The following is a 14,611-nucleotide window of genomic DNA, read 5'->3' as shown; positions in this document are numbered from 1 at the left end:
CTAGCAACAGGAGAATGTGCAAGCTTCCAGAGTGATCACATGGATTGGGGTCTGCTTTTAGATGCGCTGAGTTAGAGGTACCTGTGTTCCAGGTAGCGATATTGAGCAGGTATATACCCACTGGGTAACTGAGAGGGAGATAGGCTGAGCAAGACAGAAAAAGGAGTGTGTGTGTGTGTGTGTGTGTGTGTGTGTGTGTGTGTGTGTGTGTGTGTGTTTGCAGGAAGGGAATGATGGCGGAGCCCAGACTATGAGAGAGGCATAGGGAACAGGAGCTGAAGATAGAACAACTATCCAGAGATACCTCAGGAACCTAGAAAGAATATCAAGGTGTGAACATGCTTAATTATAAGCATCAAGCAAGATTGGAAATCAGCAAAGTTCTTCAACAAAAAGCGCCCAAATAAGCCTTGTAATAGGGGCTTGAGTGTTAGGAGATGGCAAAAGAGCAGAGGCACTGTGCTAACCAACAAAAAGCCTGAGGGCCATAAGATAGGTTTCTGTTGCTTGTTAGCTATCTTGTTCCCTCCCAAGCCCTCCAGGAGGGAAGCCTGACTCTAAGGTCATGTGAATTAACATCTTCGTGAAGCTAATGACTCAGGCATTACTGAATTCAACTTTCCACAGCCTCTGGGGTGCTGTGAAGCTCACTTGCCCAACAATGGCCATAAATAGGCAGCAATTAAGTTCAAATTGTAAACCTTGCTTATATAGCAACTCCCATATTCATGCTGTAAGAAAGGTGCACGTCCATTTACTATGATGAGAGAAAAAAAAAAAAAAGAATGGTGGGTGGACAGAGCTGGAGTTAAGAGTGCCTGTGTGTAAATCATAATGGATCCCAACACCCATATCATATAACAAACACCCACATTTTAACAAGCTAGGTGTCCTGCTATGGCCTATAACCTCAGCTCTAGGCAGGGGGTGGGGTTGAGTGGAGTGATAGGGTGGAAGGTGGAACAGGAAGATCACTAAAGCTTGCTGGCTTCCAACCCAGCCAAGAAAACAGAAGCCCAAGATTCAGGGAGAGATCATGCCTCAAAGGAAAAATAGAGTGATAGAGAACAATACTCAACATTCTTGTGTGGAATTCACTTGTACACACACGTGCACACACAGGTTCACACACACACACACACACACACACACACACACACACACACTATTTGAAGAAAAGCGATGGCAACCAAGGATAACATCCTCTTCTGGAATGCACTTGTGTGTACTCTTACATGCACATACACACACACACACACCTTTGAAGAAAGAGATAGCAGCCATGGGTAGCATCCCGGGACCTCAGCCTGTCTGCCTTTGTCTTGCTCAGCCTTCAAGTCCTGCTCCCTGATGGCCTAAGATGTCCCATTTTGCTGTGGAGGTTGTGACGAAGACTCAAGCATAAAACACAGCATCCCTAAACAATAAGAGGGATGCAGAGTAAGAGTTGATAAGAACAAAGAAGAGTGCAGTATTTAATGACTTTAAAAACTGAAGCTGATACTTGGTTCCACCAACAAGCAGCTGGAACTAGCACAACCTACAGTTAGGGTTCACTAAACCTAGGAAGGCTGGGAAGTAAACAACATTGTTTTTAAAATTCACATTGTGAATGAAAAGCCTACCCCGCTCACACTGACACTGTTAACTTCTGAGTGGGGAGAGAGACAGGTGGTAGGTCACTTTTTGTTTCTATGACAAATATAACCCACCAAAAGTAATTTGAGGAAGGCTTATTATAGCTTACAGTTTGAGAGTACTGTCTATCACAGAAGGGAGGCGGGGCATAACTGGTCACACTGTCTCTACAATTAGGGGGCAGACAGGAGATAAACACTGAGCCCAGCTTACTTTCCAGGATGCCAGCCCATGACATGTTGCTGCCCACATCAGAGTGGGTGTTCCTCACAGACATAACCAGAGGTATACCTCTTGGTGATTTTAAATCCAGTCAGGCTGACAAAGATTAAACATCACAGGTAGGCATGCAGGCCTTGTGTGCAATATTCTTCTTATGAAAAGTGAGGCTGGAGTGCAGAGCCGTGGGACACTGGCCTAGCAAGTACAAGGCCCTGCAGTCCATCCCTAGCCCTCAAGAAAAATAGGACTCTGCTGTGGTAAAAGCAGGAACATCTGTTCAATTCGGGTCTGTTCTGTACCTACAGGCTTGAGCTTCTTTTAAACAATTAAAGGCTAAACAATTTCCCCACTATTCCTGTTCCTAACTGGGGGAAAAGTTACTGTTAAATAGGTCAGCAAATTGCAGGCAGAATAAACTGTCTCAACTCCTGCTGTCCTAGTCTACCATGATTAACACACTGGAGAATCCTTGACCTAGCTTTTTTTTTTTTTTTTTCTCCAGCCAGGCACTAATCCCAGCATCCCAGTGCAGCAAAGAGGAGCTCCTGGAAGTAGACATACTCCTCAGGCTCTACCTCCTTCCACCACTGCACAGGCACTTTGTGCTGGGGGTGGAGGTGGGACTCTAAGGCTTTGCTCACCATAGCTCATCCAAGGCAAGGGAAGCAATCCTTTCTCCTTCACCTGACTTCTCCTTTACCTGGTACTTGGACAGAGATTCTGTATACAAACTACTTGTACTCTTAGTCTAACTTAAGCAGTCCTTGAAGGCACGGCCATACATCCTTTGGAAGGTAACTAAAGGGGGGAGGGGTGACGGGTGACAACACACTGCTATTTTCAAGTGTTCCACAGAGGATTTCTTTGAATGGTCAACCCAGCATCTCAAATTAACAATAAAAGTTAGTGTAACTGGACTGGAGAGATGATGGCTCAGCAATTAAGAGCAAAGACTGTTCATTCTTCAAGGAGATCTAAGTCTGACTCCCAGCCCCCACGTGGCAGCTCACTACCATCTGGAACTGTAGTCATGGATCCAAAGCTGCCTTCTAGCCTCTGTGGCACCAGGTACTCATGTGGTGCAGACCATACATAGTAAATGATTTTTTAAAAATAAAAGTTAATATATTTCCCCCACAGTTCTTCACAGTGGAATCAAGAAAATGCCTCAAGAACACACTGAAGAAAACACCAATGAGTTTATGCTGCAGAGGATTGGAGAAATGGGAACACTCCTCCACTACTGGTGGGAGTGCAAACCTGTACAGCTACTTTGGAAATCATTATGGTTGTTCCTCAGGAAAATAGGAATCAGTCTACCACAAGATCCAGCAATTCCACTCTTTGGCATATACCCAAAAGATGCACATTCATACAACAAGGACATCTGTTGTATGTAGTATGTTGTATGTAGTGTTGTTCATAGCAGCACTATTTGTAATAGCCAGAACCTGGAAGCAACCTAGATGCCCCTCAACTGAAGAATGGATAGAGAAAATGTGGTACATTTACACAATGGAGTACTACTCAGCAGGAAAAAAAAAATGGATTCTTGAAATTCGAAGGCAAATGGATGGAACTAGAAGAAACCATCCTGAGTGAAGTAACCCTGTCACAAAGACAAACATGGTATATACTCACTCATATATGGATTTTAGACCTAGAGCAAAGAAGTAGCAGCCTACAATCCACACTGCTTCTCTAGGAAACAAGGAGGACCTTAAGAAAGACATACATGGTCCCCCAGAGAAGGGGAAAGGGACAAGATCTCCTAAGCTAATTAGAAGCATGGGGGGGGGGAGTTAGAAGAAAGAGAAGGGGAGAAGAGGAGGAGAGAGGAAGACATGAGGGAGCAGGAAGATCTAGTCAGGGTAAGAATAGAGGAGAGCAATAGAGGGAGCCATTACAGGTTTAAAGAGAATTCTGGCACTAGGGAAATGTCCTGAGATCTACAAGGTTGACCCCAACTAATAATCTAAGCAATAGTCGAGAGGCTACCTTAAATGCCCTTCTTTGAAATGAGATTGATGACTACTTTTATGCCATCCTAGAGCCTTCATCCAGAAGCTGATGGAAGCAGAAACAGACACCCACAGCTAAATACTGAGCTGAACTCTGGAATCCAGTTGCAGAGAGAGAGGAGTGATGAGCAAAGGGATCAAGAATAGGATGGAGAAACCCACAGAAACAGCTGACCTGAACAAGGGGGAGCTCATGGACCCCAGACTGAAAGCTGGGAAACCAGCATAGGACTAGTCTAGACCCCCTGATCGTGGGTGTCAGTTTGGAGGTCTGGGCAATCTATGGGGCCACTGGTAGTGGATCAGTATTTATCGCTAGTACACAAATGGACTTTGGGAGCCCATTCCACACAAGATACTCTCCCATCCTAGACACACAGGGGAGGGTCTAGGCCTGCTCCAAATGATATGACAGACTTCGAAGATGCCCCATGGAAGACCTCACCCTCCCTGGTGAGCAGAAAGGGGATGAGATAGGGGACCAGTGTGGGGCAGGGGAGGAGAGGAGGGAGAGGGAACTGGGATTGATATGTAAAAGAAGCTTGTTTCTAACTTAAATTTTTAAAAGGGGGGGGGAAGAACTCACTGAGGGTCCTACAGGTTACTGTTATAGAGAAATTGCATATCCAGTAAGAACTCAGAACAGCTTCTCAGAAGCAAAAGCTGAGTCAGGACACACATGAGAGGCAACCATGGTGCCCTAAAGTCTGCTTTTCCTTCCAAACTAGGAAAACTGAAGCCTTTTGTAATGATTAGTCTGTTGCAGGCTAATAGATCTTCATAACAACTTTGAGTGGTTTCAGTTACCGTCCGAAGTACATATGATAGTGTTTTCTAACAGTTGAGGGCCAGTGAAATGGCTAAGAGGGAAAGCCTTAAGACCCAAGGTCAATAGCCACGACCCACATAAAGGAAGAGAGAACAGACTCCATATTGTCCTCTGGCCATCCAAGCAAAATGGCACATGTGCGTTCCCACACATGATAATAAAAACTTCACTGAAATAATGTTTAAGTAATTGAAGAATCAGTGACAAAAAGCATTTGCTCACAGGATTGTTCTCTGGGTTCATCTACCCATAGATCTGAAATAAGCCAACACATACATAGGTTCTTTTAAACTACCATTTAATCAGTTTTAAAGACACACAAATAAGAAAAAAAAAACATGTAAGTTAAAAAACACCTTTAAAAGCCAGCAATAAGCCACCGTGCAGCTCTGAAGACACAGACTAACAAGAGTGGCTATGGTTCATCACCACACAGCTTAAGCTGACACAGTGATGGTTTCAATTCACCGTACAATGAGAACTGACTTGTGGATCAGTTGAAAAATAACACTTCTTTTAAAAAATATTTTGGAATAATAATAATAAAAAAAAAAGCACAGACCACCATATGATAGCCTCCACCTGGGAAGGCAAAAGGAAATATTGTGAACACTGGCTGTGGGAGCCGAGGCTTCTCTCGGGTCAGAAGGACTCTGCCAGCCCTCAGCTGGAAGGGAAGGCAGAGGTGAAGCCAGGAGTCTTCACCTTAACAGGATGGGACTTTCAGGTCACAGGAATCCATGCCCCTTTCATTCCTATTGCCTCACGTGGCTCTCCTTCTGGTGTGGAGGTGCCTTCATGTGCATAAAGGTGACAGAAGAAAGACTGTATTTTCATTCAAGACAGGAGTCTTTTTATGTGTGATCAAGTCGGTGGCAAACGGATTTCAATGACAGACGGGTGTAGACAGAACCAAAGACATTTAAAATGGGGAAAGAGACATATTTTAAGTCTGTCAAACACTCTACATGTGCCCCACCACCACGAAAGGACAGAGAAGATCATTAACAAAACAACCTCCCAAATAAGTTAGCCCAAAACAGAGCCCTTGCAGGGAGCAGTGACATACAGATGGCAAAGGGCAGCAACCAGCCACTCTTCCATTTCAGGCAGGCATCCGAGAAACTGCTTAGTCATTTGACTTCCCCTTGCTCTGTGACTTTTGGCTTTACATTATATTCCAGTGCTAGTTACAGTAGCAAAATGTAAGAAAGCATAGCTAGAGGTGGCTGTGTATCACTGGATCAGTTTCAGGCAGTGGTTCTACATAGCTCTTTGAAGTGCTGTTTATAGAACAGATAGGCTGTCCCTTGCTTTATAAAAAATGGCATTGAGAGTCACCACCAGTTTTAAAGGCAAGACAAATTAGCTGGCGTATAAATGTGTCATTAGGTTCTGTTTGACAGAGTCTCCCCAATCGATGACCTACGGAGTGTCTTGTCAGTTCTTCACTGGAGTTTGCATTGTGTTAAAAACCTATTAAAATAAATTGTTATCTGAGAACATACAAAACATTATTGAGCAGCCTACTAATTAAAACGTAATGGGCTGCACCCTCTGTACAACAAGAGCCTTAAAAAGCAGCTGAGTCATTGATTACAAGAGCATCCTTAGAAAATATCAACATGGGAAATTCCACTTTGAATTTTCCTCCGTAAGGAGAGTCACTCGCTACAAATAGATTTGACGACTTGGTGTTACAGAAAAATCACTGTAGGGAATGGCTACATCCTAATCCATCGAACTCTGAAATGCAGAGTAGATTTGTTTTAGACGCAAATCTCTCCCTTCTGCATTCAGAAGCCTCACTGATACAAACTTTCTTTTCCAAGGGCAGTGGGAAGCAGAAATTTAGCATCCAAGGCAAGTGTATAAATGATCAGCCATTCCTCAAATTCCGACTGGTGGAGTGTAACAGGTATATATGGTCCTTGGGACAGGTAAGGTTACAGCAGTCACAGTGTTAAGCTAGAATTCTGCACCTCGGTTAAACTGGGTGTGTTGAATTTCAGCCAGGGCAGACTATTAAAGACTGAATAAAACCCTTCAAAATACTGGTTTGTAACTATGCGTTTGAGCAGACCAATCCTCAATGGGGACGTAGCAGTGGCAAATACTCTAGACAAGTCTACTCTCTCAAGAATGTGCCAGTTATCATATAGAACTCTTAGAATCAATGAGCTCATACTTATGAACATAAGTATTACTGTCCAGATTTACTCATCAATATACAAGTTGAACACTGAGGAGGTACAGGTTTTAAACAGGAAAAGCACTGGTCTTAAATGTTTAATCTACTCTTCAAAAATAAAACTTTCATGGTTATTTTGATGGCAATTTAAAATTGCTTTCTGCCATTTAAAATACAGAATAACTAGATTCTCTGAATGAATTCATTGTTGAGGAGATACAGGCTGGTAAATCCTGTCCAGTAAAACCAGCAATATATGTGGGGAAGTGTTTAGTGGTATATCCTCTCCAGTTTTACCCAGCAGAAACAGAAACCAGAGAAAGCAAAGGGGAAATGGCATATTGCTACCCACTCTGAGTTAATGGATTAAAAGGTATTCTTCCTGTTGCTAGACAGCCTTTTTTTTTTTTTTTTAAGTCAGCACCTTAAGCTCTAGTAATAAAAAGCAGCATCAGACAGTGACCTCCCCTTCTCTTTGCTCTTCACCCTACAGGATTGGAGAGTTGAGGGGTGGGCCTCCCTTAGGCAAGAGCCAGAGGACCAGCCAGGCCAGTTGGTACTTAGAGGAAGCTATTGTCCCTTTCTAGATGGCGACTTCAAAAGTGGCATGTGTGGGAAAGCCCTGTATAGGTGTCATCCGTGGTAGGGACCAGCATTCTAAGACAAAATGACCGGCACCCCCAAAGCCCAGGAGCCTTCTCTCCATCTTTAGGTGTTCCAGAGGCTAACCAAGCTTCCCCAGTCACTCTGAGTTCTGATTAAAAACACTGAGTGGAGACACACCAAATTAACAATTATTGTTTCAAGGAAATGAAACTGAGGGAAGAATATTTTTTGTTCTATTTTCCCTGAGTAGTATATAACGAAACAGAAGTATAAATAGGATGTAGAGTGACCCTTTCTAGAGTGACTTCATGACACTCCAGGGATGGAAAAACAATATAAATACACACTGAAACCTGTTCTGCTGGTTAAGACGCATCAAGCACATATTATAATGACCTCTTCACAATTAACAGTAGCACAAATGTTAGTCTAAATCCTAAGTAGGAGCAAAATAATCTTTACAAACATCCCAACCAGATGTTCATTTTATAGAATATAATTTTTTGAGAAAAATTGAGAATTTGATTTATTTTATTTTAGATTGCATAATCGTGATTATTTCTCCAAATTAGAAGACAGCCACCCAAAAATAAAATAAAATAAAATAAAATATGATCTCAGACTGCCTTTTGGGGAGTTTGGAAATTTTCTTGTTCCTATATAGGCTTTGGGTCAAATTGAAAGTGAGCTGTGGATCATCTTCCTGAAATACAACAATGATCATTGTCTTGCTTTTTGAATGATAGTACTATGATTATAAATTCCTTGAGAGGAAACAGGCAACAGTGACTCAAGTGTACATAGGCCTAGAAATAAAATGTGTTTGGGTAACAGGAATAAATGGGGGTGATTTGTAAGCAGCTAGATAGACATGGCAAGCCTTCAGCAGTTTCTACTGGGTCTCCAGCTTTCACTTATGAAATGCCTAGGGCTGTTTTTTAAGCTCCGAATTTGATAGCTTTCTTTAATAGTGAGTGGATTCTCCATGGTACTGATGAAGTTGCAGAGACATTTGCAGGCGGATATTCTCCATCAACACTTTTCTTTCCTCTCAAATTCTACAGCTAGGTTGATTTCAACACAAGGGAAAACTAAGAAAAAGTATTTACTGGGCCCCTTCCCTGGGAGTGGGGGTGTGCACCGCCCCCCTCCTCTCCTAATCAGATGCAAACAATCTGCCTTCAGAAAAGCAAATGTACCACCCATGCCTTTCTTCTTCCACTAAAATCTTCAACTTTAATCATAAGTGTACTAGTGACCAAAACAAACAAAAAAAAACTCATTGTAAACTGATAATTTGCATTTCATTTGTAAATTTAAGGCAAAACCAAAACAAATTTCACAAAAAGATTGGTCAAATAACAGAGGCCCAAAAGCCCAGTTTTTCTCTCACAAGTCTATGGCTCAGCTCCACAGCCTCAAATTCTCTCCTCACTTACAGCTGTAGCCCACAGTACACTGCTGTTGGATCAAAGACATACCCAGTCACTCAAGGCAAGAGTGGCCCCTAAGAGGAAAATACATATTTGTTTTGATAGAATCTAACACCCATTTTAACAAGAGTTTAACGGAAGAATTTTAATGCTTGAAGTTGAAGAATGTAGAAACTAATTTATTAATTTTTAAAAATGTCATTTAGACTCAGCAACTAAGTTTTCTTTCCCATAAATCTTTCCCAAATAGCAATGAAAATGAAAGGGACGAGAAACCTATGAACCATACAATAACCTTAATCACTGGAGATTTCTTTCAAAATCTTCAAATAATCTACCACTGTTACTCATATAATCTCTTCTAATTCTATGTAATTTATACTCGAGAAATTTCTTCAGAAAGTCCACAGTATTATCAACTTACTAAACTTTTGTGTCCCACACAGTCACACTGATCTTGAACACGGAAGGAGGAAGCCTCTGGCTCTAGACCACACAGTGCTTTCTTCATTCAGGACTGCTTTCCTCGCCTTCCCTCTTACTTTTTTTTCTTAAGAAAATAAGCCTAAAATATCACATTGCCAACCTTTAATTATGTTTAAGAAAGTCCTCCTGAAAGGGCCCCCTAACTGACACCAGGTAATTAAGTTCCCAGCAGAATAAGCTACCTGTAATTTAACAGCCCTGACTGTTTACAGCTCTACCATGTACACAGCCCTCGGAGCTACCTCAAAAAAACCTCCAAATACTGAGATGTTTATTGCATTTTTCAAGTACCCACAATCTTAAATATCTGGTTTAACCTCCTCCTCCTCAATCCCACTATGCAGCGCACCACATCAAATAGTGAAATTGTCTCCTTACGATACTACACTTGAAAATAACATCCAGGAACAACATTTTAGGAGACAGGTTTAAGGCAAGACATTCATTTGGAAAAAGTTAACCTTTCAATCATCCAGATTGACATGATCATTTTTCCACCTCTTTAGTGCCTTGGGATACGCAATGTACATTCAACAACAGGGCACACATATGACCTGGAGGGCATACGCTGACATCTGAGTGCCCTATTGAAACATGGAAAGATTTTGTGTAAGGCGTGACCCACAGGAACATTGGCATGGGAAGGGTTATTTCATTCCGTTTCCAATCTGGTGTACAGGAAATCCCCATCTGAGACTGTCCCATCTCCACCCAGTTAGTCTCTGGAAAGGCGTCCGGACTGGTTTCTGTTCACAGGCGGAGAAACAGCCATCATGCGCTCTCCCAGTCACTGCGTTAATGATGAGTGTCTAGAGGCAGTGTCTTGGTTTTGATTGCAAACGTTATTTGTCGAGGAAAAACTGTTTTGTCCTAGAGAGTTTTCTCTTTCGTCAAACTTTTTAGCCCGTGAGAGCTGAACATTTTCCTGTGTGCTCTTTCCTCTTGGAGATTTTTTCACGGGCAGCAACAGCAACACTAAGATACTGCAGATGTGAAGGCAGTAATACCAGGAGCTAAAAGGAAAGGAACGATGGTTTACCAGTCACACCTTTGCCAACACCAAGGGCCCTGATTATGGGGTTATCCACTGCATTTATTCCTTCCTTTCTCCGAAGTGTAGGCTGGGGTGTGGAACTGCAGCACCCCCCACCCCCACCTCCCGCCCCTCCAGCTTGGGAGTATAACAGTGTTTGTTAAGGATCATGAGGCTACACTGGACACAAACAAAGGCATTCATTAGCAGAGCCATCAGTCTTAACGTAGCCACAAAATTACATGTGGGGTCACTAGAGAACACTGGACAGCCAAGAGGAGTCAAGTCGCTGCTTGGCCTACCCCAAACCCACTGTCACTCAGTTACAAAGTCTGAAACAACGTGAGCAGTAGGTAACAAACACTATGTGACGGTGACTTCCACAAATACAGGTCGTACTTGAGAAATCACCAGAAAATCAGTCCCTAAATCAGCTCTGAGTCTGATGGAACCTTAACTGCTTCCCAAGTTGAAAGTTCAAAGTGACTGACAAAAGAAATATGGGACAGACAAGTCAACCAACAGCCCACCCACCCACGTTTTAAAATGAATAAACTTTGCTAACATGGACATTTTAACCAATCAACTGTCTTTTACGTGTGGCTATCAAGCTTGATCCTAATGTCTGTGTCTAATTCTTTGACCATAGACTCCTGTGCTAAGTCACCAAACCCCACAAAATGAAGAAATGGAGAGAATCAAGGTTTTATTATCAAAGACATTGTTAACATGGGAGAAGTGGATGTTGGTGGAGCAGGGACAGATGAAAGATTAACGAAAAACATGGACTTGCAGACAGTGACTTCTGAAATACAGAGGACCTCAGCTGTCAGCCAAGCGTAGCAGAGTGAGAAGGAGGCAGTAAGTGCAAATACTTCCCTATGACTGGAAAATTGAGTTAATCAGTAATCGGTAAAGCACGTCCCCTTTTCCTTTTCTAACCACTTTCTGGAAACTTAGGCTACAGCCAAGTCTTCCTGGGATGGGGGCAAGTTCCTCTGCTGATGCCACTAAGGGAGCTGCACTTCCACCTTTGGGCTGAATAGGATGAGGTGCACCATGAAGGGATTCGGGACTGCTTGGTTTAGGACTAAGAAGAAACTGATAATATACTTAATGGCAGAAATGTGGCTGTGATATTATTATCTTCTGTTTCTATACTGGCTGGGTTTGTGTCAACTTGACACAAACTAGAGTCATCAGAGAAGGAAGCCATTCAGTTGAGGGAATGCCTCCATGAGATCCAGCTGTAAGCATTTTCTCAATTATTGTTTTCTTGGGGTGCTGAAGAGTGTACCTAGGGCTTCAAAATATAGATAAGCACCGTAGCACTGAACTACATCCCCAGTCAGCTAAGGATTTCAATGTCAGGGTGGAATGGTACAGCCCATGATGGGTGGTGCCATCCCAGGACTGGTGGTCCTGGGTTCTAAAAGAAAACAGGCTGAATAAGCCATGGGGAGAAAGCCAGTAAGCAGCACCCTCCATGGCCTCTGCATCAGCTCCTGTCTCCAGGTTCCTGCCCTGCTTGAGTTCCTGTCCTGACTTCCTACAATGATGTACAGTGATGCAGAAGTGTCAGCCAAATAAACCCTTTCCTCCCCAGCTTGCTTTTTGGTCCTGGCGTTTTATGTCACAGCAATAAAACCCTGACTAAGACACTTTCTGTTATTCTATTTGGTTAGTACGGACTTTCTTTGTGAACACAGCGACTCCTTTGGGCAGCTGAAGAGTAGCACTTACCTGTAAAATGTGAATGACGGTTTTATAGAAAGAAGCACAAACGGTACAACCGTGTAACTTATTGTTATTTGTGTTGCTGCCCACGTTATGATGTCATAAAATAACTTAAGTTGAGGGGGTTCAATGAAATAGTGTCTAAAGTTACTTCTCACCTGAAAAGAAATAAAGACACAAAAAAGATTTGCCACATCAGCATTATATATAAAATACACTGGTGGCAGCAACTACTTCAAGCCTGTAGAGTTGCATTCTCACCCTGCTACTTGAGTGTGAACTGCCGATACCATTCTGTCTGTTACCAGCAAGCCCGTTTCCTCCAGCACGACTGTTCCATTCCACCCCAAGATGCAAAACCTTACTGACCGGGGATGTAGCTCAGCACGACGGTGCTCATCTATATCCGAGGCCCTATATTCTTCAGCACCCCAAGAAAACAAAACAGAAGCCATGTCTTGCCTGACTCCCTGATGCCAGGGACAGAATGAGACCAAGCTTCCGGGCTGGTGTTGAGACTTCACCACCACCTGCTTCCTTTCTACCTACCATCTGCCTATCCAGAACTATCTGCTACTCACATGCACACGAACTCTCTGCCTTAATTATATTTTCCTACCATTTCCCAAATACACTAAGGCTTTTGAACTTTTCTAAAGTAATGTGCATGCCTAAGATGCGATCTTTCCCCCACTACGCTCCAGTTGGTATTGACTACCAGAAGCTACAGCCTATGTAACTCTTTCTTGCTATTCCCTCCCGTACATCAAAATGAGTATCTGCTAGGTTGTTAGACAAAGCTATTTTACCCATAAGGCGCTATAATAAGCTTGTTAAAACATACATTTTGACACATTACTTCCCTAGTTGATTTCCAAATATTTACACCAATTTATTCTCCTTTTCTCTCCCATAGTATGAAGCTGTCTCAATTGTTTCCCCAAACTGCTCCAGGTTCCCCTGAGCAAATACTCTACAGGATGGAACCACATCCACAGTGTCTCCCACTGGGAACCGCCCATCTCCTTCCCTATGAGTGGTCAAACTCCACTCTGAACTGAGAGAGGACTCAAGGGCTGCAGCCCACAGGAAACAAAAATATTTTTGAAGAACAGACCTACCCAATCTTTTTTGTTTGTTTTGGTTTTTTGTTGTTGTTGGGTTTGGTTTTGTGTGTGTGTGTGTGTGTGTGTTTTGTTTTTGCTTTGTTTTTTTTTTTTTTTAGTTTTTTGAGACAGGGTTTCACTGTTTACCAGCCCTGGATGTCCTGGAAATCACTCTGTGGACTAGGCTGGCATCAAACTCACAGGGAACCACCTGCCTCTGACTACCGGGTGATGGGATTAAAGGCATGTACAGCCACCACCAGGCTCAGACCTACCCATTCTAACCATCTTTATTTTCTCTGATTCAGAAAACATCATAAAACACATAACAAGTTTTAAGAACTTCCCGAATGCCAGGTGTGTGGCCTCTCCTGGTGTACAGTTAGTGTGAAGATTGGCATGGGTGAACACTCACTTCCAAACACAGTCACAAACCTAACTTCTCCTGGGCAGATGATGCTGATCACAGCCAAAGAAATGGAGATTCACTCACTGAATTATAAAACAAAAATGTTGATACTTACAGCCCGAGCTGCTAACGTCATTAACACGCCTGTTAGAAAAGTCAGATAGTATCCTGGGTAGACCCCATGCCAAATGGCAGAGAGAAAGAAGGTCTGGGTTGTTGGACTGAAGGTCGCTCGTTCATAACACACCCTAGAAACCATGGAAAGCCAAGAGTGAGCATATCTGAGTCTAAAAAGCTCACCAGGTCCTTCTCTGACCTGACAGGGTTAGTGGAGCCGGGAAAGCAAACAGCACTTCTCCTGGGCACTATCTGGGTCACTGAGTGTCACCTTATGAGCATAAGCTTTGTTCTTATCCTTTCACAGGTATGTATAGTTACTAAAATGGTCACTTCCAGTATTTGAGAGTCTATATACTAGGTTCATTTTCCTAAAGCAGGGAGTAGGATTCAGTCTAAGTTTTCTTAGACAGAACCACTGGGAAGGTTGGCTGGGATGCAATGATGACAACATATGTTGTATGTCTCAAGAGGTGGATTCGATTGTCACTGTGCTTTGGTGATAATCGCTCCCAATCCATTATCTCCAATGCTACTCTGCCTGAGGCACCTGTCGTGTGTGCCATTCCACCTCACATCCTGAGACACATCTGACTTTCAGTTCTCTGTGCTCTTCTAGTCTTGCTCTCTTTTGGGATCTGCACTCCAGGGAACAGCTATAAGATTTTGTTGCTGTTGTTGCTTTTCAGGTTACTTTATTCTGTGTGTATGAATGTCTTGCCTACATGCCTGCATGTGTATTACATGCATGCCTGGTTCCTGTCAAGGTTAGAAAAGGGCATC

General features: G+C 42.8%; 1 protein-coding gene across 1 annotated transcript in view; it reads right to left on the bottom strand.

Moving 5' to 3' along the window:
- Positions 1-5,031: 5,031 nt before the first annotated feature.
- Positions 5,032-14,611, bottom strand: part of Mboat2 (membrane bound O-acyltransferase domain containing 2) — a 122,174-nt gene continuing 112,594 nt past the window's right edge. The window contains exons 11-13 of the mRNA XM_027424701.2: positions 13,827-13,959; positions 12,203-12,354; positions 5,032-10,439 (exon numbers count right to left, since the gene is read on the bottom strand). Coding sequence (XP_027280502.1) covers positions 10,214-10,439; positions 12,203-12,354; positions 13,827-13,959 — 511 coding nt within the window. The 3' untranslated portion in view covers positions 5,032-10,213. The remainder of the gene's footprint in view (positions 10,440-12,202; positions 12,355-13,826; positions 13,960-14,611) is intronic.

The sequence above is a fragment of the Cricetulus griseus genome, chromosome 7, assembly GCF_003668045.3.
Source record: "Cricetulus griseus strain 17A/GY chromosome 7, alternate assembly CriGri-PICRH-1.0, whole genome shotgun sequence".
NCBI classification, from domain to species: domain Eukaryota; kingdom Metazoa; phylum Chordata; class Mammalia; order Rodentia; family Cricetidae; genus Cricetulus; species Cricetulus griseus.
The sequence above is the reverse complement of the archived record's forward strand: the minus strand, read 5'-3'. Positions and strand labels throughout refer to the sequence as shown.